The sequence below is a fragment of the Phocoena sinus genome, chromosome 8 (genome assembly GCF_008692025.1).
Source record: "Phocoena sinus isolate mPhoSin1 chromosome 8, mPhoSin1.pri, whole genome shotgun sequence".
NCBI classification, from domain to species: Eukaryota; Metazoa; Chordata; class Mammalia; order Artiodactyla; family Phocoenidae; genus Phocoena; species Phocoena sinus.
Window position 1 is genome coordinate 105,043,048 of NC_045770.1, and position 25,957 is coordinate 105,069,004.

Sequence of the window (25,957 nt, forward strand, 5' to 3'; positions counted from 1 at the left end):
GTATGCTAAAAGAAAAAACCCAGAAAGGAATACACAAAAATAGTAGTTTTAGGGGGTGGCGTTACCGACAGGCCCCCAGCCCCCGCTCCATCCTAGTTCTGTAACTTTGTTATACTGTTCCTACAACTTAAAATAGAGTGGCACACGGCCACTTGGGAGGGCCCAGTCTATATCAGTTCAATGACACAATTGCTAGGGACGCCCCCGCCCCGCCCGGCCGACTCTGGCCCCGCCTCTCTCACCTCCCCTAGACAGTCTCAGGCCCCGCCCCTGGTCAGACCCGCGCGCTCAGCCGCAGCGCAGAGAACCAATCACTGTCCGTTTCCACGTTCAGGCCCTTTATGGCGTCTGCCCTTAGCCAAAATGGCGCCAGCTCGGAAGTTGCCGAAGTTGACGAAGCAGGTCCGGAAGCTGCCGAGCGAGTCCGGAAGTTGCCGAAAGAGAGCAGCGGGGAAGGAGGATGGCGGATATCATCGCAAGACTCCGGGAGGACGGGATCCAAAAGCGTGTGATAGAGGAGGGCCGAGGAGAGCTCCCTGACTTTCAGGATGGAACTAAGGTTCGTGTTTATCCCCTTCCCTTAACCGTCCGTGGCGCGGTGCGCATGCGAGGCGGGAGGAGGCTGTAGGCGAGAGACTGCGCATGCCCAGATAGCAGTGGTCGGTGACCCTACCTCTCACATGCCGAGCTCGACGCTGATTGGTCTGGATTTAAGTAGAGGGTGAATTCGGATGCGTCTGCCCCCGCCCCCTGGCTTGGCCTTGTGGCCACATTGGTTGGGGAGGCCGTCAGTCATTATAAACAGGTTGCGGGAGGTGGGAGGGTTGACCCTATTGCTTGCACAGACCCAGCGCTGGAGAAGACCCTAAACCGGATACCTGGGCTCTGGGAGGGGCCCCTGGTTTGCAAGGCTCAAAATCTATAGACGGAAGGGTCTTCTGAAAACACAGACCAGCTCCATTTCTTAGATGGGAAAATCGAGGCCCTGGGACGACGCACCAACCGAGAGAACAAACAGGCCCAGAGGTTGGGTCTGCCAGACCAGAATCCTTTTGGTAGCCTTCCGAGTGCTCTTCGTGGCATTGCTCGGGACAGATAAGGGCTGGGAAATAAAGAGCCTCCCATCTTCCTCCTTTGCACATCCAGGCCCCCACCTCCAGCCTCTCCGGCCCCTTCCCCCAAACAATGTACATCTCCAGGCTTACCTGCTTCTGCTTATGCAGTTCCCTCCTCCTGGAGGGCCTTTCCCTGTTGCCACTTGCCTGTAGAGTAAGGAGCTTCCTGCCCAGCAGAGCAGTCACATAGGACACGCATTTGAGCGAATGAGTAAAGATCCTGGCCCCCAAAATAGCTGAAGTGACATACCTTGTTGATGACTACAACAGTTTAACATTTAAAACATACTGGGGCCGGGCTTTCCTGGTGGCGCAGTGGTTGAGAGTCCACCTGCCGAAGCAGGGGACGCGGGTTCGTGCCCCGGTCCGGGAAGATCCCACGTGCCGCGGAGCAGCTGGGCCCGTGAGCCATGGCCGCTGAGCCTGCGCGTCCGCAGCCTGTGCTCCGCAACGGGAGAGGCCACAACAGTGAGAGGCCCACATACCGCAAAAACAAAACAAAACAAAACATACTGGGGCCACCAAAAGTAAGAGCTACTGTGCCAAGATCCAGCAGGTAAAGATCCTAGCCTCTCTCAGTGTGAGTGATTTGAGGCAGAGCTGCACAGCCCTAGTGATCAGTGATACCAAGAGGGATCCTTTCCCAGATGCGAGAAGGGAGGTGGATGTGGGTGGATTCCCCCATTGGGCTGGGGAGTTGGTGGCCTTGAAGAAGGTCCTGGCAAGGGAGATCCTGGATGGAACAGACACCAGCTGGAGAGAACACTGTAGAAATAGTGAAGATCTGTGAACAATGACCCTGAAGGAACAGATACAGGTAAATTAAAAAACCAATCACCAGCATTGATTGAGGGCTCAGATGAGCACCGTGCTAAATGCTTCACAAGTTTATTTTCTTTCCTTCTCACAAGCGGAATAGGTACTATTGTTGACCCCATTTTACTGATGTGGAAACAGAGCTCAGAGGAGTGGCTAGGGGTGGTGGCAAAGAGTGTGGGTTCCTCTAACCATATCCTGTGGAGGGTTCAGTGTTTAGACCTCTTCTCTCTTCACTCTCCCTGAGATGATCTCATCCAGGCTCATCTCTTTTAAAAAACTCTCCATGCCTGGGCCACTCCCAGATGTCTATCTCTAGCCTTCCCTCTCCTTTAAAGTTGATATCCGGCTCCCTACTCACCATCTCCACCTGGATGTCTGGTTGGCACCTCAAACTTCACCTGCTCCCCCCAAGCCTTCCCATCTAAGTTAAGGGCACCTCCAGCCTTTTGGTTGTTCAGGCCCAAAACCTCCCAGTCTCCATGGCTCCTCCTGTTCTCTCACTTCCCACAGAAGATCCTCAGAATACACCGGTGATCTGACCACTTCTCACCACTTCTGCCACTACCACCCTGGTCCAGGCCGCCATCATCTCTCTCCTGGGTTATTGCAGTAACCACCTTCCTGCTTCTGTCCTCCCTCCGCTCCAGCCTGTTCTCATCCCAGCAGCAGCAGAACCCACGTCAGATCATGTCCCTCCTCTGCTTGGAGCCACCCGCTGGCTCTCAACTCAGAGTGAAAAAACAAACTCCTCACCACTGCCTGCAGGCTCTGTGGGGTCCATCCTTGCTGACCTAGTGACCCCGTGACGCACAACTCCTCACCCTTGTTCACTCTGCTTCTGCTACACTGGCTTCCCGTTTTGTGAGCACCCCGCACACTGTCCCTCTGCAAGGCTTTTGCACCTGCTATTCTCTTGACCTAGAAAGTTCCCACCCCTTCCTACCCCAGCATCTGCCTGGCTTGCTTCTCCCTTCAGATCTCTGGGGTTTTTTTTCACCACACAGCACAGCTTGTGGGATCTTAGTTTCCCGACCAGGGATCGAACCCAGGTCCCGACAGTGAAAGCACTGAGTCCTAACTACTGGACCACCAGGGAAGTCCCTCGGATCCTCAGATCTCTGCTTAAATGTTGTCCTCGCAGAGACTCCTGCCCGCTAAACTCACCCTGCCATACCCTGCTGCATTTTGTTTTCTGACCCATAGCACTTAGCTCAACCTCACACAGCACATTTTGAGGCCCATCTCTTTCCTCTAGAAGTTCCATGTGAGCTCCACAGGGGCAGGGACTTTTGTCTGTTTTGTTTACTGCTGGGCCTAGCACAGAGCTCAGGCATGTCGTAGGTGCTCAGTAAATATTTATTGAAAGAATGATTAGTGCCAGACTGCTTGGGCTCCTGTCCCAGCCCGTCCACCCACTAGCCATGTGATTTGGACCCCTTCCCTCTCGGTGACAGTATCCTCACCTGGGTGGTGCGGTAAAGCCAGGTGTAAGGTTGGGCGGTGACCCCTGGGAGAGCCCTGTCCCTTGTGCCATCTGCAGGCTGCGAGCTGGGCTTGTCCTTGGGGGATGGGGGAAGGCTGTGCCCTTGTCTGATCCCATTTGCGGCCCGCAGGCCACGTTCCACTACCGGACTCTGCGCAGTGACGAGGAGGGCACCGTGCTGGACGACAGCCGGGTGTGCGGCAAGCCCATGGAGCTCATCATCGGCAAGAAGTTCAAGCTGCCCGTGTGGGAGACCATTGTGCGCACCATGCGGGAGGGCGAGATCTCTCAGTTCTGCTGCGACGTCAAGGTATCCGATGCCCTGTGCCTGCCTGCATCTGTCTGCCCGCACCCAATGGCTAGGCCACCACCGACTCCCTCCAGGGCACCACACCACCAGGACACTGGCGTCCTGGCCCCTATTCCACCTTTTCCTCTCCCTTAGCCGGACTGCAGCCAGGGACTGGCTCTCAAATGCAATGACCCACACAACTCCTTACTTCAAACCCCTCTGGCTCCTGGTCACTGTCGAGCTAAAGTGTAAGCCATAGATGCTCACATGGCCCTGCAGGGTCTCCCTCCCACTCACCTCCCTGTGTTTCCATCCCTTTCTTGGCCAAGATCCTCCCTCCCACTTCAAACTGAATTCCTGGGTCACCACCCCCAGGAAGCCTTCCCTGACTACTGGTGGTTGACTTGAACCCCATCTCTGGGTTCTCCAGCCCCTCATGCTCTGCATGGCCAGGATCTGGTCCTCTGTCTGCATCTAAGCTATTTCAGGGCAGGGATTGGGCCTGTTTACCTTCAAAATGCGCAGTGTGGGCCAGCCCAGAGCCAAGACTCAGAACACATCTGCTGGCTGGATGAATGTTAGCCGAGCAGTCTGCCCTGTGCAGGGTCAGTGAGAGGAGCTGGTTAGACTGGGGTGAGGGTGGTCTGGCTCCCACCATCCCAGCAGATGTTCCTAGTGAAAGGTCAAAAGCTAGGTCCCCAGGAATTCCCTGGAGCTCCAGAGGTTAGGACTCAGCGCTTTCACTGCCGTGGCCCCGGGTTCAATCCCTGGTCAGGGAACTAAAATCCCACAAGCCTTGTGGCCAAAAAAAAAAAAAAAAAGCTAGGTCCCCTGTACCTGAGGGTCTCCCCTGAGGGTTTTGAGGTTGCTGCCCTAAACCCACCTCGGAGATAGGCCCTGAAAGGGGTGGGGATGGGCCAGCACAGAAGAGACGCTGGGAACAGAATGTGGAGGGACCCCAGTGATGGGGGGGAGCCCAGCTTGTGGGCTGCAAGCCTGGGAGAAGGAGGAGGGGCAGAGGTAAGAATTCCACTGGGCTCGTAAGGGCAGGGGAGACCGGTTGACAGCGGGAGTGTGTTTTTGTGTGGAGGTTGGCGGGGTAGGCGCTTGGCTTGGTTTGGTGGCCAGAGAGTGTGGCAGGAGCTGAGGCCCGCACCGGGCTGGAGGGCTGGGAGGCTGGAGGAGACCCGAGGGAAACGCCCTCCTGTGTTTCTGCTGAACCACTTCCTGCCCCTCTCTGGGCCTTAGTGTCCTTTCTCAGATGGTGATGGGGCAGGGGGCTGGGCCTCTTGGGCCGGTGACCAGCCAGCCCATTGGTGCCCACTCACTCTCTGGCAGCATGTGGTCCTGTATCCGCTGGTGGCCAAGAGTCTACGCAACATTGCAGCTGGCAAAGACCCCCTGGAGGGCCAGCGGCACTGCTGCGGCATCGCCCAGATGCACGAGCACAATTCCCTGGGCCACGCCGATCTGGACGCCCTGCAGCAGAAGCCCCAGCCTCTCATCTTCGACATCGAGATGCTTAAGGTGAGGGGCCACCAAGCCCCAGGCACCTCGCCAAACTCCCGCTGCCCAGCTTCAGAGCGGGTGCTGGTCCCACCTGCCTGCCCAGAGTTGGTGGGCCCACTGACTGTTGGTTGGGCTTGGGGTGGGGCAGGTACAAGGACACTTTTGTGGACCCCCTGGCAGTGTCCTCCCCCTCCTTCAGGTCACTGCAAGGGCAGGGATTTTCACCATCTTATTCACTGCTCTATTTCTAGAGCCCGGCACGGTGCTGGGCATGTAGGAGATGCTACATAAAGTTTGTTGAATGGTCAGAGAATGAACAAGTGATTCTGTTTCCGGTGTCCAATGTCCCAGGCCCGGCCAGCCCAGAGGCTGGCCCTCGGCCCTGACTTGGCCTACACCCCGGCAGGTGGAGAACCCTGGCACGTACCAGCAGGACCCATGGGCGATGACGGATGAGGAGAAGGCAAAGGCAGTGCCGGTCATACACCAGGAGGGCAACCGGTTGTACCGCGAGGGCCGTGTGAAGGAGGCTGCCGCCAAGTACTACGACGCCATCGCCTGCCTCAAGAACCTTCAGATGAAGGTGCCGCCTGGAGGCTGCAGTGGGTCAGTGGAGGGGCTGAGGTGGGGCCGGGGGCCCAGGTTTCAGCACCTTTTGCCCTCTCCCTCCCCCCACGCCCCCAGGAACAGCCTGGGTCCCCTGACTGGATCCAGCTGGATCTGCAGATCACACCACTGCTGCTCAACTACTGTCAGTGCAAGCTGGCGGCCCAGGAGTATTACGAGGTGCTGGACCACTGCTCCTCCATCCTCAACAAGTATGATGGTGAGCACCGCGCGCTGGGCCGCCAGGGTGGGCCAGCGGGTGGTCAGTAGAGCAGCCTCCTCCGTAACCCCTGGGCACCGGGGCACGAAACTGAGCCTTTAATATCACCCCCATTCTGAAGTCCCGTGGGAACCCGACCAAATATCGCCCACCCAGGCAGGACCATGGGCCCTGTTGCGCCAGTGAGATATGAAAGGGGGTTCGGGGTGGGGTTGGCCTCCGCATGGGCTCCGTCCCATGATGGGCCCCTGGTGCCAGAAGTCAAGCTAAGTAGCTGGCTGGTCCCCCCTTCGTGCCCTTGTGTGCCTGCTGCCCACTGGCACCCCCTGCAGACAACGTCAAGGCCTACTTCAAGCGGGGCAAGGCGCACGCGGCAGTGTGGAATGCCCAGGAGGCCCAGGCTGACTTTGCCAAGGTGCTGGAGCTGGACCCCGCCCTGGCGCCCATCGTGAGCCGTGAGCTGCGGGCCCTCGAGGCAAGAATCCGGCAGAAGGACGAGGAAGACAGGGCCCGCTTCCGGGGCATCTTTTCCCACTGACAGGGCCCTGCTGGCCCAGCCACCCTGCCCAGCTCACTGCTGCTGCTAGCGGCCCCCCCGCCCCCGCCGTATCATGCTTCTCTGTATATAAAGGCCTTATTTATCTCTCTCTCTCTCTCTCTCTCTCTCTGGGCCTGCTGAGCTGATCCATTGGTAGAGCTGGGTCATCACCCCCTCATCTCCTGGTCCTTGGGTGATTTGGGGAGGCAAAGTATTGGGGTTCTAATCCCAGCTCCCCATTCACCAACTCAGATCTTTTTGGGCCTCAGTGTCCCTGACAGAGAAGTGAGGGTGGTCTCTGTCACAAAGGAAGTGTTTCTTGCTGGCCAGGGCTAAGCTGCCTGGGAGCTTTCAGTCTTAAGCGGGAGACGAAGCAAGTGCAAGCCGGGGGGGCCTAGTGTCCGGTGAGGTGGGCTCCCCTCTGATCCCATGGCCTCAGCTAATGCAGGCAGAGGTTCCAATGAGGAGCCAAGTGCGGCCCCTGGGAACTGAAAGGCCAGCCCGGGTGGTGAGCGGAGGGCGGGGGTAGGCTGGCTCTCCAGGCCCCAATCGTGGCCCTGTCCTCTGACCTGCTGCGTGACCCTGGGCACATCCTGACTCCTCTTTGCCCTTCAGCATCTCTCTTGAACTGGAAACTGGGGGCTGGGCCGCCCTGTGATGCCAAGCAGGTGGGCAGTCAGGTGGGACGCAGGTGGTGTTTATTTTCATGGATTTACACACACTGGAAAAGCCTCTGGGCCCTTGCTGCTCCCTCCTCCCACCCCCAGGGCTGGGTCCCCCCACAGGAAAGGGGACTAACACCGAGGGGCAAACAGATGCAGGATGTGGGGCCGGGGGCCCAGCCTTCCACATGCGGCCACGTGGGCCTCTCAAGTGTGTGAGCAAATGACCCAAGTCCAGCCACAGTTTGGGCCTCACTCTTCGCCGTCCAGCTTGAGGCTGATGCTTCGGGCCTTGCCTCGTGCCAGGGTGGTGGGCGGCGTCCCTGGGCCCTCCCGCTCTGCCTGGCTGGGGCCCCTCGAGCGAAGCAGCTGGCTCTGTTTTCGGAGGAAGTCCACAGGGGCAGCCCCGCCATAGCTGCTCTTGGCCAGGGCGGCCCTCGAGGGTCCCACGGGGGCATGAGGGTGGGAGCTGGCCTCCAGTTGGCCCAAGTGGGCCACATAGCCATCTGACAGGAACTGCGGGCAGAGGTGGGCAGGGATGAGGGGATGGCTGGTCTCAGGCCCACACGCTGCCCTCAACTGTCCTCCCCAGGGTCCTGGGCAGTGCTGGCTGCATTATAGGCCTGGCACAGCCTGACCAACCCCAGGCTGAGCCAGGGCACCTTTATTCCTGGCTCTGCCTCTCTCTGGGTCTCATCTTGAGTTTCCTCGTCTGCAGAATGGGATTTTGGAGGGAAACAACAGCAACTAACGTCTAGCAAGCACTTGCTTTGCGCCCAGCCCCGTGCAGGCTGATACGCACTAAATCACGTGCTCTTCGTGACAGCTGTTGAGGTCTGGTCCATCTTATCATTTCCATTTTGCAGACGAGAAATTGAGGCTCAGAAAGGTCAAGGCCTATGCCCAGGACCGTGCCAAAGTGGAACCAGTACTCAAGGTCTTGAGCATATTATCAATCCTGGCCTGCCCAGCACCTCCAAGCTGCTTGTGACCCCCATCCTAGGAGGAGCCCAGGTTCCCTGATGCCAGCCATCCTTCTCACAGCCGCCTGCCTTAGGTGCTTCTTAACACATGGGTGGTCCTTGCGGCCCAGACCCAGGCTCCCACTCCCCAGCTGGCTCGCAGTCCCCACCTTCACTTGGTCCTTACCTGGCACTGTGCCTGGAGCTTCCGCACGGCGCGGCCCACGATGTAGGTCTGGCCCGGGGGTAGGCCCAGCGCCGCATAGACGGCCACGTCTTTGGGGGACCCATAGCCGGCCACGATGTTCAGTTCCACCTGTGGCCAGAGAGGCCAATCAGCAGCCCCGGGGGGCGGAGTCGTGAGGCAGGGGGTGGGGTCTGGCGGGCATCCGGTTCAGAATGTTTCGGGTCGAGGCCCTATGGTCTACCTCACCAGGTCCGGGTGGGGTCGGGACCAGCCGTATCTCTCTAGTTGGCCCCAAGGACAAGGGGCCCCTGGGACCACGAGGGCCTTGGCGGTCTGTTAGGTTCGGGGGCCGATGGGGGTGAGACCAGATGGGCCTCCTCCCGGGGCGACGGCGGGGACGGGACCCTCCCCAGTTGCCGCACCTCCTGCACCAGGCTCTGCAGAAACACCGCCTTCTGGCGCAGCGGGTCGTGGGTGAGGCCATCGCAGAAGGAGACTACGCCGTGGGGGAAGTTGTGCTGTGACAGCCAGGCCACCACGCGGTGCTTCTGCATGTCGGGCCGGCCCGTTACGTACACGATCAGGTAGCCCGCGTCCTGCCAGTGCCTGCAGGGTGGGGCGGCGGTCAGCTCCACGCGCCAGGGTTGGAGACCAGTCACCACGGCGAGCCGGGCGGCCGCTCCTACCTGACCACGTCCACGGCGCCGGCGCGCACCTTGGGGTCGCTGCCCATGATGGAGACGCTGGCGGTGAAGGAGCCGTCGATGCTGAACACCACGGCCTCCGTGCTGCGGGCCACGACCGTCAGGCAGCACTCAGCGTACGTGTGGTCGCCCCTACGGCCCAAGGACTGCTTGAGCGACATAGGGGCGGGGTCCAGAGGAGCCCACCCCGCAGAGGCCCGGCCCACCCCGCGCTCACCTGACCACCATGCGCACCGGGTAAACGCCGATACCCAGCGCACGCTCCACGGGCACCGGGAAGGTGAGGCGGCCCGAGCTGTTGGTGACCTCGGTGCCAAAGTGGATCCACTTGCCTGACAGCGGCTGCGTCATGATGTAGATGTCCACCTAGCGGGCAGAGGGGGCGAGAGGGTCCCCCTGACGCTGAGCGGAGGAGGGCCGAGGCGCGCCTGTTGTTGGGGGAGGACGGGGTTGGGGGCTCAACCTAGTGTGACTGGGAGCTATCCGTGGGACAGGAGGCAGCACCCGGACCTCCCGCTTGGGGCGAGTTTGCCCGAGGGCGGCCGGTCTACCCGGGACTGAGGCCTCTGTGTCCTGACCTTCTCTCCGGTGAGCGTGACCACGTCCAAGGGCCCGTACATGAAGCGCCCGTTCAGCACCTGGGGGCGGCCTTCGCACACCACCGTGTCGCTCGCGCGGTGGTTGGAAGTGACGTTCTGGTGGAAGGAGACGGCGTGAGCCCGCAGCAAAGAGGTGACAGGGATGCGGGAGGTGCTGGTGAGGGGGACCCGCGCTCAGACTGGGGCGCTCGGCCTGGAGGAGGCGGGGTCGCTGCGAGAGAGGGGCGAGGCCCGAGGGGTGGGCGCTTTTGCTGACCCCGATCTGAGGTCATGAGGGCCTCCGTGTGGAGGGCAGTTCCGAGGGCGGGGAGGCATGACAGGTTGGGGTGCAGAGGATGAGGTGGTGGCGGGATGGTTAAGGGAGGAGACCAGTTGGTACCCAGGGGCGGGGCCGAGGCATGAGGAGGTGGGACCAGGACACAGGACCAGCGGGCGGGATTGGACCCCGGAAGGTCTTGAGGGGCGGGGATTCTGGGGAGAGTAGGCAGGGCCTCGCTCTTGAGGGCTCGCGGGGCAGGGCACGTACCCGAATCTTGACTTGGGTGCGTTTGCGCTGCCACTTCTCCCTGGGGAAGGCCGGGCTGTAGACGGACGGCTCCTCGCACTCGGCCAGCTCTGGCTGCTCTTTCTCCATCACCTGCGGAGAATCGGACCAGCAAGGCCACGTGAAGGGGGGAAGGGTGCCTGGGGCTGCCCCTCCCCCAGCCCACGGCTCCCTATCATTGTCCGGTTCCCTCTCCCACCCCGCATCCCTGGGCCCACCTGGCGCAGGATGAAGGCCACCACATCCGCCGACTCCCAGTAGCTGGCGTGGAAGAGGTGGGGCAGCGAGACGGTGGGGAAGGCGGTGAGCGCCTCAGGGCAGTACAGCGAGTAGTCAATTCGCTTGGTCCCCCACCAGCGCTCCAGGACTGTACGGCCACGGTGGGCAGTGAGTCAGGGGTGGCCTCCCACCCCATGCCCACCCGTCTGGCCCCTAATGCTCTTCCCTCCCTCTTTTCTGCCAACCCTGCTGAGTCTGGAGTTGGGTGCTAGGGCACACTCATTCCAGAGCAAATGCTTGGGGCAAGGATGTTTCAGCTGGGCTTTGAAGGTGGAATAAGTATTCCCTCCCCAGGCTGGGTGGCTGGCTGACTTACTCTTAACCACCTCACTGGTGGTGCTGGGGGCAGCTGGCTGGGCTGGCAGATCACTGCCTAGCTCACTGCCCTTCCAGAAGGCTCCGCTGGTAGAGGTGGGTGTTGAGGGCACCAACATCTCCAGCTCCTCCAGAAAGAGGCCTGAGTGGGTCTGCAGAGTGTCAGCTGTGGGCGGACGGGCGACCTCAGTGGCGGGCTGGGCCAGGCCACCCTCCCGTCTTCCCACCCAAGGTTCCAGGACAGCCTGGCCCCCATCCCTCCACCATCCCCCTTGCCAGCCCTCCCTGGTTGGGTCTTGGCTGAGGCTGAAGTGCCCCACATCTGGGTGGAGGTGAAGGGTGGATGTCCTCTCCTGTTAGCTCACCCCAACAGCCAGCTGCATTCCTGCCGGCATGACTGCCGCCGCCACCTGGACCCAGGCCCACTTGTCTCATGGGGCCAAATGGCTACTCACTTGCATGCACACAAGTACACACCCCAAACCAATACACGAACACAAGTGCATGCGGAGACACAATGCATCCCTACACACAGACACAGCGGCCCCTCTCCCCGCCGGTGGTGGGCGGCTGCTCTCGGTGTCACCACCTCCTCCCTTCAGCCCAGTTGTCACCACTGCCCCCAACTTCTGGGCAGAGAATGTTAGAGGGTCTTGGGGATCCAGACTGCCAAAGGGGCCAGGGGAGGGCTCCCTGGTCCTGGAGTGGTGACATGAGAGAGTACCAATGATGTGGGAACTACCTCATGTCTTCTTGGGAGAGGGGGGCCCACACCCATCCCTCACTGTTGGTGGCGTCCTCTTTCTCCCCTTTATCTTGGTTGGCGGCATACCCAGCAGCAGGGATGAGCCGTCTCCCAGGGGGAACTTCTGGTAGCGCGGCACAGCCAGTGGGGCGATGGCCTGGAACTTGGGGGCCAGCAGGGGCTCAAGGCGGGAGGCGCAGGGGTCGGCCGCATGGAAAAGGTTGTAGATCTGCTCACAGGCTGGCCGCATCTGGGCCACTGGTACCCAGAAGATAAAGGGGGGAGGGGATTCATCTGGGCATACTGGGAGGCAGGGGTTGTGGGAAGCGGCACCCTGACATGCTATGTGACCCTGAACCAGCACTTCCCAGACTCTACTCCCTGGGAGGTCCCTGGGAGTGCTTAAAAGTGAGACAGGTCTCTCGGCTAAAAAGAGATCAGAGCCTTCGATTTGCTGATGTTCAAGAGGAAGCGTTCCCCATGCCTGTTGGACCCCCTCTCATGAAAGCATCTGTGGGTATGCGTTCCTCCTGGTGCACTTCGGGACACTTGGCCTTGGCAAGTCCCTTCTTTCTGGGCCTCAGGTTTTCCCTCTCTAGCCAAGCCATTTATTTGTACGGTGGGGAATGGTATAAACACCCCCATTTCAGATGAAACAAAGAGGAGACGGGGGAGGGGCAGGTGAAGCCCACCCCCACCCTGAGGGCTCACCCTCCAACGTGGGCATCACGGTTTTCCGCAGAGCCAGCACCAGGCCCAGAGGGGAGCCAAAGAGGAAGAAGCCGGAGACCTTGAAGTCAAGGCGGGTGGCACTGGTGAGACCATCAGGAACCTCAGAGGCGGCAGCGGGTGGACAGGAGGCTGTGCTTGCCCGTCTGGGCTCCCCAGAGGAGGTGGCTGAGGGGACCGTCTGCAGGCTGCGGGGGGGGGGGGGGGGGGGCGGAGGGTGCTCAGTGCTGCTGCTTCCGCAGCCCAGCACAAGCCCAGTTTGGGGTTGATGGGGCAGGAATGTCACCTGTTTTGAGAGCCCTCGGGCTCAGGACTGGCCATGTCGCTGTGGGTGTGCTGGGCAGGCAGCACTGAGGGCTCTGGGCTGGCCCGGCCCAGTCCCTCCACCCCATCTGCCAGGGGATCCCGCACTGGGCCAACCTCCGGGGAGAGCAGCTCATTGTTCTAGACGGAATAGGGGACAGAAACAGCCTTAGGACTGGAGACAGTCGATTTCTACTTATTTGGAAGTGAGGAAAGAGGCTTGGGGGTTGGGCAGGGACTTAAACAAAGAGTAGAGCCCCAGAGGAGGTGGAAGGAGGCAGCAGGGGACAGGCCGGAGAGAGGGCATATTCCAGGGGCAGAGAACTAGAGCCTCCTGGGGAGGCGGGTCCCGTCACACTGACCGTGCTTCCTCGGCGGCTGCTGCTGCGGCTCCCAGTGCCCGCGCTGGCACTGTGGCAGAGTGCGTCAAAGCCCAGGATTCCACCGACGCCATCCCCAATCAGCACCACCTGGGTGGAAGGGCAGCGCCATCAGGAGGGGCTGCGGCAGAGGCAGGAGGATGGGGGGCTCCCGCGGCCAGTTCCCCGGGAACATCCCTAACTCCTGACCTGCCCGCAGAAGCCGACACCCTCAGACGAGCGCAGGAAGGCGGCGTAGGCCTGGTTAGTGCGGGCAATGACCGTGGCCACAGCGCCCTGGTATCGGGAGGATGAGGTGGCCAGCAACGGCAGGGCAGCCAGTGGAATGTGGTCCTGGGAGCGGGACAGGCTGTCACCGTCATGGCTGTAGGGGCTCAGGCTGTAGGAGGAGGGGGTATAATGGATGGGTGGGGGGCCTCCAGGCCCTCCACTGCCCCCTCTAAGTCCCCTTGACCTGTTGGCAAGTCCTAGCACTGGAGGGCCTTTGTGGGGCCCGTCAGTATCCCAGAGGCCTTTGTGATGGAGCCATTGACTAGAAACTGAAATCCAGCTGGGTAGGTGACCAGCCCAGGTGTTTGGCTTCCTGGCCTCCTCCCCCTCCCCCCATGGGGCCTCTCTGGTCTCAGGAGCCCCCAAGTGGCTGTCCACACCTTGGGGACCCCGTGTGTCCCCCACCCTCCCATCCCTGACCAGTACTTGGAGACAAGGGCATAGGCAGCGGTGCAGATGGGTGGGCAGGGCACCAGGCGCAGCGCCACGTGGCCCAGGGCCTCGGGGAAGTGGACGCGGGTGACGGCCTCGAAGGCCAGGCTTAGCGTCTGCACGTCCGCCTGTTTGGAGCTGGTGTCTCCAGGGCCCGAGTCTAGGATGTTGCCGCTGTGCAGGATGAGGAAGAGGGCGTGGACTGCGCATGTCTCCGCCCCCAGGTCCCCCGCTCCATCCGGGCCCTGCGGGGCACAGGGGGGGTGCCGGGGATGTCAGAGCAGTGGCCTGGCCGGTGGGTGGGCAGAATGAGACGTGGGGTGGCCGACCATACTCACTTCTGGGTCCCTGGGTGCTCGGGCCCCATCCCCGATATCTTTGGTGGACTCGGTTCCAGGGTCTGCAGGATAGGGAAAGCCAGTGAAGGGGACTGAGGGGTCTGTGGGGATCCCCTCATCTGGTACTTCAGGCACCCCTGCTCTGCTGTCTGCCTGGGCACCCGCCCTCGCCCCCCATCTTCCTCTGACCTTCTCCTCTCACCCGACTCTCCCAGGTCATTTCACGTTTCTGCGTCTTTGCACATGGCCAGTCCTGCTGCTGACAGGCATGCTTCTCCGCACAAGCCCTGTTTGCCTGGAAAATTCCTTCTAATCCTGCCCTGTCCAATATGGTAGCCACTAGTCACATGTGCCTACTTAAACTGAAATGAATTAAAATAACAATACCAATTTCAGTTCCTCAGTCCCACTCGCCACATTTCAAGTACTTGCTAGCCACATGTGGCTAGTGGCTAGAGCATCTCCATCATCTCAGAAAGTTCTTTTGGACAGAGCTCATCCAATCCTTCAAACTCCAGCTTAGACATCACCTCCCACGTAAAGCCTTCCTGGACTCCAAATGAATTCCTCCATTCTCTGTGCTGTGTCTGAACCCTGAATACACGCCCCACATCCATCCATCCACCCATTATCTGCTCATTATTCGTCTGTGTATTTAATGAGCACCCTTTCTGGACTGACATTCATCTCAGGACCCCATTACACTTAGGAATGAGTTGTTCTCCAAGTCCCCACCGCATACGGAGTGCTGGTGGCTGGCAACTGGATGCGCGATCTTTACCTGGCGCCCCTTCTGCCTCCATGGGGCAGGCAAAGGCGTCGATGAAGTCATTGGAGTTCCACTTGGTCATCTCCTTGGGGAAAACCTCGTCACTGTCCGAGAAACCTTCTGAAGGGACGAGGGGCTGCGTCATGGGCTGGCGGGAGCTGCTCAGGGACCACCTCCCCTCCCCTAACAGGTCTCGGGTGCTGACCGTGGGCATCAAAGAACTCCTCCTCAGAGCTGTTCTCAGAGTCTCGGGCGATGTTCTGCATGCGCCACTCGGACAGAGTCTGGGGAGACACGCCCCCTGCAGGGCCACATTGGCCTCAGCCTGGGAGTCCAGCCTGAGGGCCGCTCCCTCCTGCCCCTGTGCCTCAGCCTCACCTCCATGCTGGGACGAGTAGGAGGAACGGGAGGACGAGGACCACTGCTTGCTGAAGCTGGCATCAGGCGAGGCATCGGGGCCTGGGGGCACCTCGGGCCCATCGGGGGTGCCAGCACGGCTGGCCCCAGCCCGGGCCTCAGCGCTTGGCTTCCCGGGGGGCTGGGCCTCGGGCCCCTCACTGCCTGTGTTGCACTTGGCCATGCGCTGTGCCAGCATGCGGGCGGTCTCTTCCTCCAGTGCCCGGATGTCAGCCATGCTCAGCTCTGTCCACTCGTCCTGCCAGCACCAGGCCTGGCGGTGGGCCCGCAGCATCACCCGACGCAGACCTGCAGGCGCCCAGGCATCAAAGCCATGCCCTCCCCACCCGCACGCCCCAGCCCCGAGTTTCCCTGCCACTGCAGCCACATGCCCAGCCCATGAGTTCAGGTAATGGCTCCCCTGGGCTCACCACCCACCCAGGGCCACAGAGTAGGGCAGGGTGGGCACTGTCTGGGAGACGGGAGTGGAAACTGGGGCATTTGTCTTCCTGCCCCACCTCCCTCCCTGCCCACTGCCTCTTTTATCCCTCTGGACACCCCAACTCTGAGCGCTGAGCCCACCCCGACACCCTGGGAAGCTGGGAGCAATGTTTGTTCTTGCTTCTTTCAGCTGGCCTCCTGCTGATTTCTTCACAAGAGTTAACAATTAAGGCGTTGATAGTTAATGAAATTGTTGATGGTTAATGAAGGTGTTAAGAGTTCATGGAAGTGTTGGCACTTAATGAAGCAAAACATGGTACCCGTTCTGGGATAGTTTCATCCTAAGCAGAGGACTAAAGTTAGAGACTTCAATATCTAGGAAATAACGTCATAATGACCGAATTATTGTGATAAACTTCTGGAAGGAAATACACCAGAATCTTAATAGTGGTTATATGTGGGTGAGTTTCATTTTTTTAATTTGTGCTTTTTGGCATTTTTCCAAATTTAAGCTACGGTGCCTGTATTACTCTCTGAGTTAAATTTCCTCATCTGTAAAATGGGAATGATAATTGTCCTTACCTTGAGGGGTGTTGGGGGTGTTAAAGGAGATCTTGCATGGGAAGTGATTAGCAAAGAATTAGGCACGTGGTGATCAATATTAGCTTTTTACTATCTGGCCCAACCTCTTCCTCATTGACAGAAGGGAAAATTAAGGCGCAGAGATGGGAAGTATCTCCCTGGAGGAGAGTTTCCATGAGGGTTCGTGGTGGAATGGAACCCAGGTCCCTGGACACCCCCATCCTTCTACCTGCAGGTAGTCTACCCTCAGACCTGGGAGGTGGGGCAGGGCTGAGCCGCAGGAACTGTGGGGTTAGTTTTGGGGGGGCATGAAACAGGGCCTCCTGGACAACAGGGCCAAAGGATGGGACTCGGAGAGAGCGACAGAGTCACAGCTGTGGCCTGCACTCCTTAGCGTGTTGCAGGTTAGAGCTGGGGACCCTCCTGAGAGCCTCTAAGTCTCGCTTGACCCACAGAACACTGGAGAGTCTTAGAATTTTAATGGATGAGAAGCAGCAGCTCTGAATGTCAGAACCGGCATGGACCTCAGAGATCACGTTGTCAGCTTCTTGCCCGCCCGACTCTCACCTGTACCTCAAGGCTAGGCTCCCCCAACCCCTAGCTAGGCTGTGCGGCTCCCCTCTGCCTCAGTGCCCACCACATCAAACGGAAATGACGGCTTTATGTTTCTGTGTCCCCAGTAGACAGGGAGCATCCCTGGCTCAAACGCACGGCCTGGTGCATGCCGAGTAAATAGAACCTCGCGAGGCTGGGCGCTCACCGACATCGTGGATGAACTGCTCGATCTTGGCCTGCATGCCCCAGTAGCGGAACTCAACCTTGCACAGCTTATAGGCGCACATGAGGGGCCCCGTCTGGGCTGTTGTGCGTGCCCAGTCATCAGCCAGCGGTCCTCGGCCTGTCTTGGCCGAGCGGTACAGCCGGGGGTCTTCTTCCGCTTTGTACTCGCCTGGGGCCACTGCATCCCGCACGATGTCGATGGTATCTGGGGGGGTTCCGGCAGCGCTGAGCAACAGCAGCCCCCTCTGGCCCCTGCCACTCCTCCCCCACCTCGGGATTGGGGGGGCAACTTTCCATGCACAGGAAGCCTAGACCGGGAGAGAGCCTGGGACTTGTCAGAGGCCGCCTGTTGAGGTGGCAGGTGTCCTGAGAGGGGCTCCACGGTCCCCCCGCTGGCTCCAGGCCTCACCCAGGATGCGCTGTCTCCGCTCAGCCCCACTCAGGTTGAAGACATTCGGCTGCTGCCCCCCATCAGGCAGGTAATAGGTCTCTATTTCAATGGAGAATTTCTCCACAAAGGGGCAGGTGTACCTGGGCAGAGGGTGGGGTGAGGGTCACGGCTGTGCCCACCAGGGCTGTTCCCCTCCTGGCCCCAGACCTGCCCCACCCACTCACCGGGTGCGGGTGTAGGGATAGGCATTCCAGGATTCCTCCTCCACCTGGAGGGCGGCCTTGGGCAGCAGTGCCCGGAACCAGCCTGGGATGTGGGAGCCCACGTGGTACACCTTGTGTGTGTACTGCCCACTGCCACCGGGCCCATCCGTGTAGGGCCGGTTGGCCAGGATCTCCACGCCACTGCCCTCACCACTTGACTCTTCGCGGCTCTTTTTCTGCAGCCCAGGGCAAGAGTAGAACGGGCAGCTCAGCCCCAGATCAGCTCCTGGGATGGGATCCCAAGCTAGGCCTGGTCCCCTGTGCAGCTCTGAGGCCCTAGTTCCAGCCGTTCTAACTCTCTGAAACCCGACCCTGGTCCCCTGTAGTTCCTGGGGTCAGGATTACAGCCACTGTCCAGTCCCCTATAGGGTTCTGCAAGCCAGGACTCACTCAGTCATTCAAGTATTTGTTGTCTGCTCTATTCCAGACAATGTTTGGGATTATGTTAATTGGGGTCTGTTGATGTACAGAACACAGACCCCTGCCTGCCCCTGTGCAACTCATGTTCCAGTGGAGGGAGATAGGTAACAGACAGAAAACAAAAAAAAGCAAATTAGAAGGTGCTAAGTGCTGTGGTAAAAAGAAAGCACAGAATCGGGTAAGGGGGATAGGGCTGGGGGTTGCAATTTTGATGGGATGGTCAGGGAAGGCCTCATTGAGAAGATAACATGACCTTGATCTGAAGATGAGCTGGGGGAAGGGAGGGTGCTGAGCAGGTGTGAGGTGGGGGCACTATTCGCGGCAGAGGGGAAGCCAGTGTAAGCTCCTGAGGTGGGCGCGTGCTGCTGGCAAGGGGCCAGGGTGCGTGGGCTGGAGGAATCCAGGAGAGTAAAAGGGGTCCCCACCTTTCTAGGACCCCAACACCAGCTCCTGCCACACCCCTCATAGTTGGAGAGCACTCAGATCCCGTCCTTACATAGCTCTGGAGTTTGAACCTGGCCCACTTAACCCTCTGAGGCCAGATGCCGGCCCCCTTGCCTGCTCAGACTCTGGTCCCACATTTCTGGGGAGCACGTCTGGAACGGGCACCAACCCTCTCCCCTCCCTGAGAGCCTGCTCTGGCTCATTCTTCCTGACGTCCAGGGCCAGACCTCTACCCCCTTCCTCTTAGCCCAGACCTCAGCATGTGGGGTCCCTGCCTGCTCCTCTCTATGACAGATTTGGGGCCTGATCCTCAGCCCAACTCCCTGACCACCTGGGGCTGCCGAGGTCCTGCCAAGGCCCTCTGGGAACCCCTCCCAGTCTTTCCGTACCACCTGAGACCTGCTCCTCACTTTCTGCCTCCCGCTCTTTTGCATCCTCATGCGCTCCTTTGCTTACCCCCAAAGGATTACCCATTCTAAGGAGGATTAAAGGAGGTCAGATGGGGGCTGAGCGCACAGGAGGGGCTGGGCACTTGGGGTGGGGAGGCACCACTAGGCCCTTCCGCCGCTCTTCCCACAGACTTTAACCACCACCACCCCTCCCCCACATCCGACCGGGGAAGCTCTCTCTCCTCCTCTGGCCTGAGCCCTTCCAAGCCCCAGAGCGGGACTGGAGGGGGATTGAGCTGGGCCCGGCCCCTGGTCCCAGGTGCGGCCTACGCGCTCCTGCGGACACCAAACATGAAGCATACCTCCTCCCACCCCGCGCCTTGGTCGCCTACTTCCCACCGCCCTCACCTGGATCATGTAGAGCTGGGCCACCTGGTACTCGTCCAGGCTCATGGGCAGCACAATGTGGTACTCCTTGATGAGCATCCTGAAGGCGCTCGGCCGGCGCTGCGCGGCCTCCGCTCCCGCTGGCGCAGGACACCGCGCGGCCGTCAGTGCGGGGCGGCGGCGCGCGGCCCCGAGACCCGCGCGAGGGCCGAGGGGCTCGGGCCCGGCGACCCCATGCCCGGGCTCGCCGCAGGGGAGGCAGAGACGAGCCCAGCTCTGCAGCCAGCGCCGCGGGGGGCCGGGAGCCTCGGCGAGGCTGAGCGCTGACCTCTTTTCCGCGCAGCCCCCGCCCCCCGCCCGCCCATCGCCACGGCAACCGCGCGCTGACGCTGGCCCCCCGGAGCCGCGGGCTCAGGCCGGCGGGCTGGCTGGCCAGCCTTGCCTCTCCGGCCGCGTCCGCGTCCAAGCCCCTCGGAATGGCATCCCTCGGGGACCCGCCCCCAGGAACCCCCGGGCCCCTCCTTCCGGGCCCGCCTTCCACAACCGGCCCCTCGGGGCCCGCCCCTTGCATCCCTTTCCCCGAGTCGGTCCCGTGTCCCCCACTCTTGGACGTCCACTTAGAACCTTGTCCCCTGGGGTGTCTCTACGCGGAGCAGCCCCGTGCACCCCTCCTCAGCATCTCTGTCAGTGTTCCCCACCCCCCGCCCCCGAACCTACCTTCAAAGACCCGATAACTAACACCTCCGCCCGCTAGACCTGCCTTCCCCACCCTGGCCGGCAGCCCAGTCCCCAACTCTCCCCTTCCCAGCATCCTTTCTGGACTCCCGGCACTTGTCTACGCAGCCGCCCCATCATCCTTCCCGAGGGCTGACCCCTCTTCGGGCTGAGGCAGAAGTATCCCACGGGCCCCCGCCCTGAGAGACCCCCTCCGTCCACCTGCGCCCCGGTTTCGCTGCAGCCCCTACCTACACCTCTCACCCACTGAGCAGGCGAGAGGCCCCCGTTGTCTCCACTTCCTTCCACTCCCCGGCGTCCCCGTCCCCCGCCGTGCTCTTGGCCCGCCCGCCAACGTCCCGGCTCACCTCTAGTTTAGGGCGGGCGCCCCTCACCCGGTACGGGCGGGGGCGGACGGGCGGCGGGTCAGAGCCCCCAGCGCCCCGAGCCCCGGCTTCGGATTCCAGCGGTGGCCGGACCCCCTGGAAGCGAAGCGCGGGCCCATGGCCCCGACCTTCCTCCAGGTCTGCCCGCCGGTGCCCCTGCTGTCCTTCCCGTCGCCCGCCGCGTCACTGCGGCCGCCCCGCCTCCTTCCTGGGCCCGGCGGCCCTCCCCCCAACCCGGGCCGGGTCCGGGCAGCCCCGCCCGCGGCGGAGGAGGGCGGCCCCATTCTTCCTTCCCCTACGCGGCGGGGGAAGAAGAGGCCCTTCTCCAAAGGCTGGCGCTTCTCAGTCCCGCTGTATTCTTTGGGATCCCCAAAGCACTCTGGGTTCCCACCTCCACCCTGGCCCAGCCCTCCTGTGTGCTATGGAAATATGACAGAGTCCCATTCCCAACTTCCCAGGCCCTTGGATCCTGAGGCCCAGGGCGGGGGAAATGCCTCCCCGTCCAAAGTGCAGCCAGAAGCTGGTCTCTGACTTGCCTCTACCTAGCTGGTGGGGTTCCAGTGCCCCAGACCTCTAGGGTCATTCTGCCACACACACAGGCAGAGGCCTGCAGTCACTCCAAATCTTTGCGCTAGTCCATGAATGGGGACCCATGGCTTTCCCCCCTCTATATCTTCTGGGTCCACAGTCCGGTCAATGGCCACCAGATCCTGCGCAAAGGCTGAGACAGCCTAGGGTTGGGCTCGTGGGACCACACCCAGTCAGCTACAAGGCACTGGGACAGTGTATGGCAGCACCGAGCTGGGTCTCACCCATGTTGGAAACCAGTTCTCTCTCCTTGACTGTTTCTCAGGTCCTGTGGGGAGGGAAGCAGCAATGCTCCCTTTCTTTCCTCTCTGAGGACTCAGAGATGGGGTGTATTCAGAGCCTCCAGGGCTGATTCTGAGCTTAGGATGTTAGGGCATTAAGGCACGTGAGGGTGTGGCTTAAGTGAACTGGCATTTCCACCAGCTAGGCACTGCTAGTCCAGGGCAAGAACCCTCTAGGCTCAGGCTGGAGACAGTGCCCTCCAGCCGTGGAGGCAGCCAAGGCCCTGCGCTGCCCCCTGGTGGCATCACGTGAAGGAGGGCAGGGCACTCGGCTACTGGAGCTCACCCTTTCCACTACTTACAGCTGGAAGGCTGAGGGCCAGAGAAGGGCAGGGTTCCACTCAAGGTCAATGGATAGTGGAGGCAAGGCAAAGCCAGGCTCCGTGGGCCTCTCTCCCACCCACTGCACCCCACCTTCCGCCCATCCAGGCTTAGCAAAAGCACCAGACTCAGAAACTACGAGCTGAGAGAACACTCCAAATTATCTTGTATTTATACAAAAAGGGCATATTTAGCAAAAGACACTGAGAAAAGAGTCGCCACGGCCCAGGAGACAGGGCAGGGAGGCGACAGGCCTTCTGAGGCCCTGCTGGGGAGAAGGGGTCTGGGAAAAGTGGTGAGAAGTCCTGGGTAAGTGCTGAGTGGTGGGGGCCACTGAAAGGAGAAAGCTCCAGTTGGATCAACACTGTTGGCAGGTCATGGGTGGGATTCACAGTGACCTCGCTGCTAACTCTTTTGGGGGTTTCCAGTTAGTGCTGCCGACTGGAGCGAGAGCCGCCCACTGGTTCCTGGAGGGCACCCACCAAAGGACACAGAACAGGAAGCCCAGGATGGGAAGTGCAACTCGGGGTGAAGGCCAGGGAGAAGCAGGTGCTCTGCAGTGGCCCGGAAAGGTCCAGATGCTGAGGCGGAGTCGAGTCCTGTTACGTGCGGGCGTTCCGCTCTGTCTCTGCCAGGCACTCTCTGACTAGCGCCCGGGCATGGATGATGCCTGGGGTGTGGATGCGGAAGTAACATACAGGATCTCAGCGACCCTCCACAGTCCCAAGTTCACCCGCCAGTGAAAAACACCCTCCCTCTCCATCCCCTTCCCTTTCAGTAAAAGGGACTATAATCTAATGAGGGGCTGGATGAGGTTAGAGGTTTAGAGGTTAATCCTCAAATTTGCCCTGTTGAAATACAAACTCCCAGGTCCTTCCCTGGAAATTAACTCAATGTCAATTCAATTTAAAACGCCTCTCTGGGGGACTTCCCTGGTGGTCCTGTGGTTAAGACTCCACGCTCCCAATGCAGGGGGCATGGGTTCGATCTCTGGTCGGGGAACTAAGATCCCGCATGCTGCATGGCGTGGCCAAAAAAACACAAAAAACAAACCAAAAAACCCAGCCTCTCTGGATAGTGATCCTGGCCCTAGTCCAGGCTTGGCTCAGGTGGCCTCCAGATGTCTTTCCTTCCCTACCTAGTGAAGCACTAGTGAAGTCCAGTGTTTGTCTCCCGGGCAGGGGCGGTGGGCCTGGCCTCACTTACCTCTCTTCAGGCGCTCCATGGCGCTCTTGCTGCCAGCATAGGTGGGCCGGATCTCTTTGCCCATCTCCTCTATGACCGACAGCAGGTCGGTGTAAGTGCTCTGGGAGCCCTGGGCACCAGGTGGTTTCATTGCCTATGTCAAAAGAGAACAGGGCAGTGAGCTCAGGCCAAGAAGGAGCCCCCAGTCCCCATCCATAGGCAATCCCTCGGCTCCACTCACCTGCACATAGCCCATGGAGGGCGGTCCAAAGTCGTTAAACAGTGGTCTGAAAGGGGCAGCGGCTCCAGGCACCGAGCCCGACGGCGATGGGACACTTCCGGCTGCAACATGCGCCAGTAAGAGGTCAGCGTGGGGCAGGGACGCCTCGCCCCGACGTTCCAAGCCCCGGACCAGATTCGCCCGATTCCCTCCAAAGGGCTTCATTCCAGGCTGCTAAACTTCAGGATAAACCCCTCCCCCTGCGCTTCACCAACAAGCCCTTACGTGACCACGCCCACTTCACAGGCCAGCGAACTGAGGCTCAGCGAGGGTAGGCGGCAGGCCCAGTATTGCAGAACTCAAGCCGTCTTCTCTTCGAGACCTCGACCGCCCGGGCAGGCAAGCAGGGGTGGAGCTGGATCCTCACCTGTAGGGACCGGGGTGCCGGGCCCAGGGGTGCTGGAGCCGGGGGTGCTGCTGGGGGCGGGGGCGATGGGTTTGTAGGACATCCCCAACTCCTGGGTGCGGCAGACGCCGGCCGGCCGCTCCTCCCGGGTTGGCTGCCTGGCCGCTCAGCCGCGCTCTGATTGGCAAGCCGGCAGCACGCCCCTGGTAAATAGAGCTCAGGCCGGAAGGGCGGGCGGGTACGAACGCTCCTTCACTCCCGATTGGCGCGCGAAGATGTCACTCGGGCCTTCTCATTGGCCGAGACCGGCCCCAACAGGCCGCAACCGCTGCTGATTGGTCTCCGCCTTCCGGACCTCGCACCTGTCTGCTTCGGATTGGGCGGTGGCCGACGCCCTCCGCAATTGGCGAGTTCGCGGCCCGGGCCGGCGCGCTCTCAATCCGATTAGTCCCAAAACCCGAGAGGCGGGGCCTCGGAAGCCTGGACCTGGGTCTGGTCCGCCGCGGTTCGCGCCGAGCCGGGCTTCCCGGGCTCGGGTGCCACCCTCGCGCCTCACTCACGTTGCTTCGTACGTCAGCTTCCCGCTGCCCGGTCCCGGTCCAGCTGGCCTGCTGTCGCCGGCGCCGCCGCCGTCGCCGCCGCGCGCGCGGGCGCGCGCGCCTTTCCTCAGCTCTGAGTGCCGGAGGACGCAGGGCTTTGACGTTCCCCACCCTGCGCCCCACCCCGTGCGCTTTTACGTCACCTTTCACCGGTTCAGCAACCTGTCCTCGATCGGCGCATGCGCCCTCCTGAGGCCTCCGTCTGTTCCCATGGCAACGGGTCCGTCACCAACGCTGTTGATGCGCTTCTTCCTCCCAATTGCCTGGACCTCGGGTCTAGGCTGGTGTAAGGTCCAAGGGCGACCTCAAAGGCTCCTCAACCTGCACCCCACCCCCCACACCCCTAAGGCCCCACGCCGGTGCCTCATAATGACAATAGCAGGAACAGCTAACCTTGAATACTAAACTGCATACCGGGCCCTGTACCATGCGCCGTCCTGGATCATGGACTACAGCACCATCTGGAGTCAGACTGACTGATTTGCCCTTGGGCAAGTTACCTCAATAGGCCTCAGCTTCCCCGTCTGTAAAATGGGGACGCTAATAATAACTATCTCTTAAGGTTGTTGTGTGGATTAAGTGAATATTCATAAAGTGCTTACTGTTTCATTCTCCTCTTAAGCATTTGTCAAAGAGTGAGCTTCAATCACGAATATTTTTTAATGATTAAAAAAATCATTTAGGAGGTCAGGGGATCCCAGGATGGAATGCAGAATATGACAAAAGAATCAAACTGTATCACAAATGTATGAAACAGCTTCAGTGAAGGGAGTGGTGGAATAAGGTGCTAGTCTGAAAATGAGTGGTGTCTGTAAGAAAAAGACTAAAAGCACTGCACATAAGCACTGGACCCTAGTTGATGACGTGGTTTCCCATGGCGGTACGGGTTAACAATTCGGAAACCACTACACATGTACAATGTTGGAATGAGAAGTTACAGGTAAGCGAGGAGGAGGAGGCCAGAATGATCCATGTGGTAATGGAGTAGAGTTGGAGGTATCAGTAGGAACTCATGTTTAGCTTGATATAAATACAGTTGGTTACATACAGAAATATTTTAAAATTTCTATGTTCACAGGTTAGTATACATATATATCTCATCACTCTATCGGCTGAGAGGGCCTAGAAGCATGCTTGCACCCAGATCTTGGTTTCGAATACCATTCTCCAATAAAATGAAGCAGGGTTCCTTGGAGAAATGGCAGATTCTAGGACTGGGGCAGGAATATACAAGATGATTCTGAAGCATCTAGTTGTGCCAGAAAGTAAGAAAATGCTAAAATGAAATAAAAACCCCCAAACCCAAACACCCACAATAATGGCGGTATGTCAGAGGGACACAGGAGCCAACTGAAAGAGCTCCCAATGGCCAAAGGTAGAGCAATTTGAGCAAGAAAATAAAATAATAGTACTAGATTATAACTTGTATAAAATAAATATCTATGAGTCCATATTGATGTAAAAATGATTGCACAAATAAATAAATGGAGAAGAGACAAATTTCCCGGACAGAAGAATTTCAAGTAATTTATGTAGAAACTCAGCCCTTAATGAGGTGAATTATAATGCTCCACCCCCCCTTAAGCGAGGGCTGTGTATAGTGACTTCCTTCCAGAGTATAGTATGTAACAGGAGAAAGAAAAAGAGTAATTTTACAGTACAGAAACCTGACAAACACTACCTTAAGCCAGGTGATCAAGGTCAACAGCATCAGTGATATCATGTTGATAGTATGCACCCTTCATATGTTGGGATGAGAACCCCATTCTAATCGTGAGAAAAACATCAGAAAAATCCCAATTTAGGGACATTCTATAAAATACCTGACTGGTCCTCCTCAAAACTGTCAAGAGGGACATCCCCGGTGGCGCAGTGGTTAAGAATCCGCCTGCCAGTGCAGGGGACACAAGTTTGAGCCCTGGTCTGGGAAGATCCCACATGCCGCAGAGCAACTAAGCCAGTGC

General features: G+C 59.7%; 3 protein-coding genes across 8 annotated transcripts; 1 reads left to right on the plus strand and 2 right to left on the minus strand.

Annotated features, from left to right (window-relative positions):
* Nucleotides 1-363: 363 nt before the first annotated feature.
* On the plus strand, nucleotides 364-6,691 carry AIP (aryl hydrocarbon receptor interacting protein). Of its 3 annotated transcripts, none has more exons than XM_032639033.1 (6): nucleotides 364-559; nucleotides 3,548-3,727; nucleotides 5,048-5,236; nucleotides 5,625-5,801; nucleotides 5,903-6,044; nucleotides 6,377-6,691. In XM_032639033.1, exons 1-6 carry the CDS (start codon nucleotides 461-463, stop codon nucleotides 6,580-6,582), a joined length of 993 nt encoding a protein of 330 aa, XP_032494924.1. In that variant the 5' UTR covers nucleotides 364-460; the 3' UTR covers nucleotides 6,583-6,691. The 3 variants fall into 3 exon arrangements, with proteins under 3 accessions (XP_032494924.1, XP_032494926.1, XP_032494925.1); XM_032639035.1 differs by having other exon boundaries at nucleotides 5,903-6,036; nucleotides 6,377-6,588; XM_032639034.1 differs by having other exon boundaries at nucleotides 421-1,932.
* Nucleotides 6,692-7,263: 572 nt separating this feature from the next.
* On the minus strand, nucleotides 7,264-21,581 carry PITPNM1 (phosphatidylinositol transfer protein membrane associated 1). 2 transcript variants are annotated; one of them, XM_032639032.1, is made up of 24 exons: nucleotides 20,376-21,581; nucleotides 19,315-19,433; nucleotides 17,615-17,829; nucleotides 17,409-17,530; nucleotides 16,980-17,204; nucleotides 15,179-15,505; nucleotides 15,006-15,101; nucleotides 14,813-14,920; nucleotides 14,032-14,093; nucleotides 13,688-13,938; nucleotides 13,181-13,370; nucleotides 12,974-13,081; nucleotides 12,595-12,752; nucleotides 12,291-12,496; nucleotides 11,667-11,837; nucleotides 10,836-11,000; nucleotides 10,459-10,607; nucleotides 10,223-10,333; nucleotides 9,676-9,792; nucleotides 9,315-9,463; nucleotides 9,080-9,229; nucleotides 8,816-8,999; nucleotides 8,394-8,522; nucleotides 7,264-7,760 (listed from the first exon to the last, which is right to left on the minus strand). In XM_032639032.1, exons 2-24 carry the CDS (start codon nucleotides 19,390-19,392, stop codon nucleotides 7,497-7,499), a joined length of 3,735 nt encoding a protein of 1,244 aa, XP_032494923.1. In that variant the 5' UTR covers nucleotides 19,393-19,433; nucleotides 20,376-21,581; the 3' UTR covers nucleotides 7,264-7,496. The 2 variants fall into 2 exon arrangements, with proteins under 2 accessions (XP_032494923.1, XP_032494922.1); XM_032639031.1 differs by lacking the exon at nucleotides 20,376-21,581 and having other exon boundaries at nucleotides 9,080-9,243; nucleotides 9,676-9,907; nucleotides 19,315-19,541.
* Nucleotides 21,582-21,726: 145 nt separating this feature from the next.
* On the minus strand, nucleotides 21,727-24,120 carry CDK2AP2 (cyclin dependent kinase 2 associated protein 2). 3 transcript variants are annotated; one of them, XM_032639043.1, is made up of 4 exons: nucleotides 23,416-24,120; nucleotides 23,010-23,110; nucleotides 22,790-22,922; nucleotides 21,727-22,253 (listed from the first exon to the last, which is right to left on the minus strand). In XM_032639043.1, the coding sequence occupies exons 1-4, from the start codon at nucleotides 23,495-23,497 to the stop codon at nucleotides 22,186-22,188; spliced, it is 384 nt and encodes a 127-aa protein (XP_032494934.1). In that variant the 5' UTR covers nucleotides 23,498-24,120; the 3' UTR covers nucleotides 21,727-22,185. The 3 variants fall into 3 exon arrangements, with proteins under 3 accessions (XP_032494934.1, XP_032494935.1, XP_032494932.1); XM_032639044.1 differs by having other exon boundaries at nucleotides 23,274-24,067; XM_032639041.1 differs by having other exon boundaries at nucleotides 23,010-23,577.
* Between the last annotated feature and the right edge of the window lie 1,837 nt (nucleotides 24,121-25,957).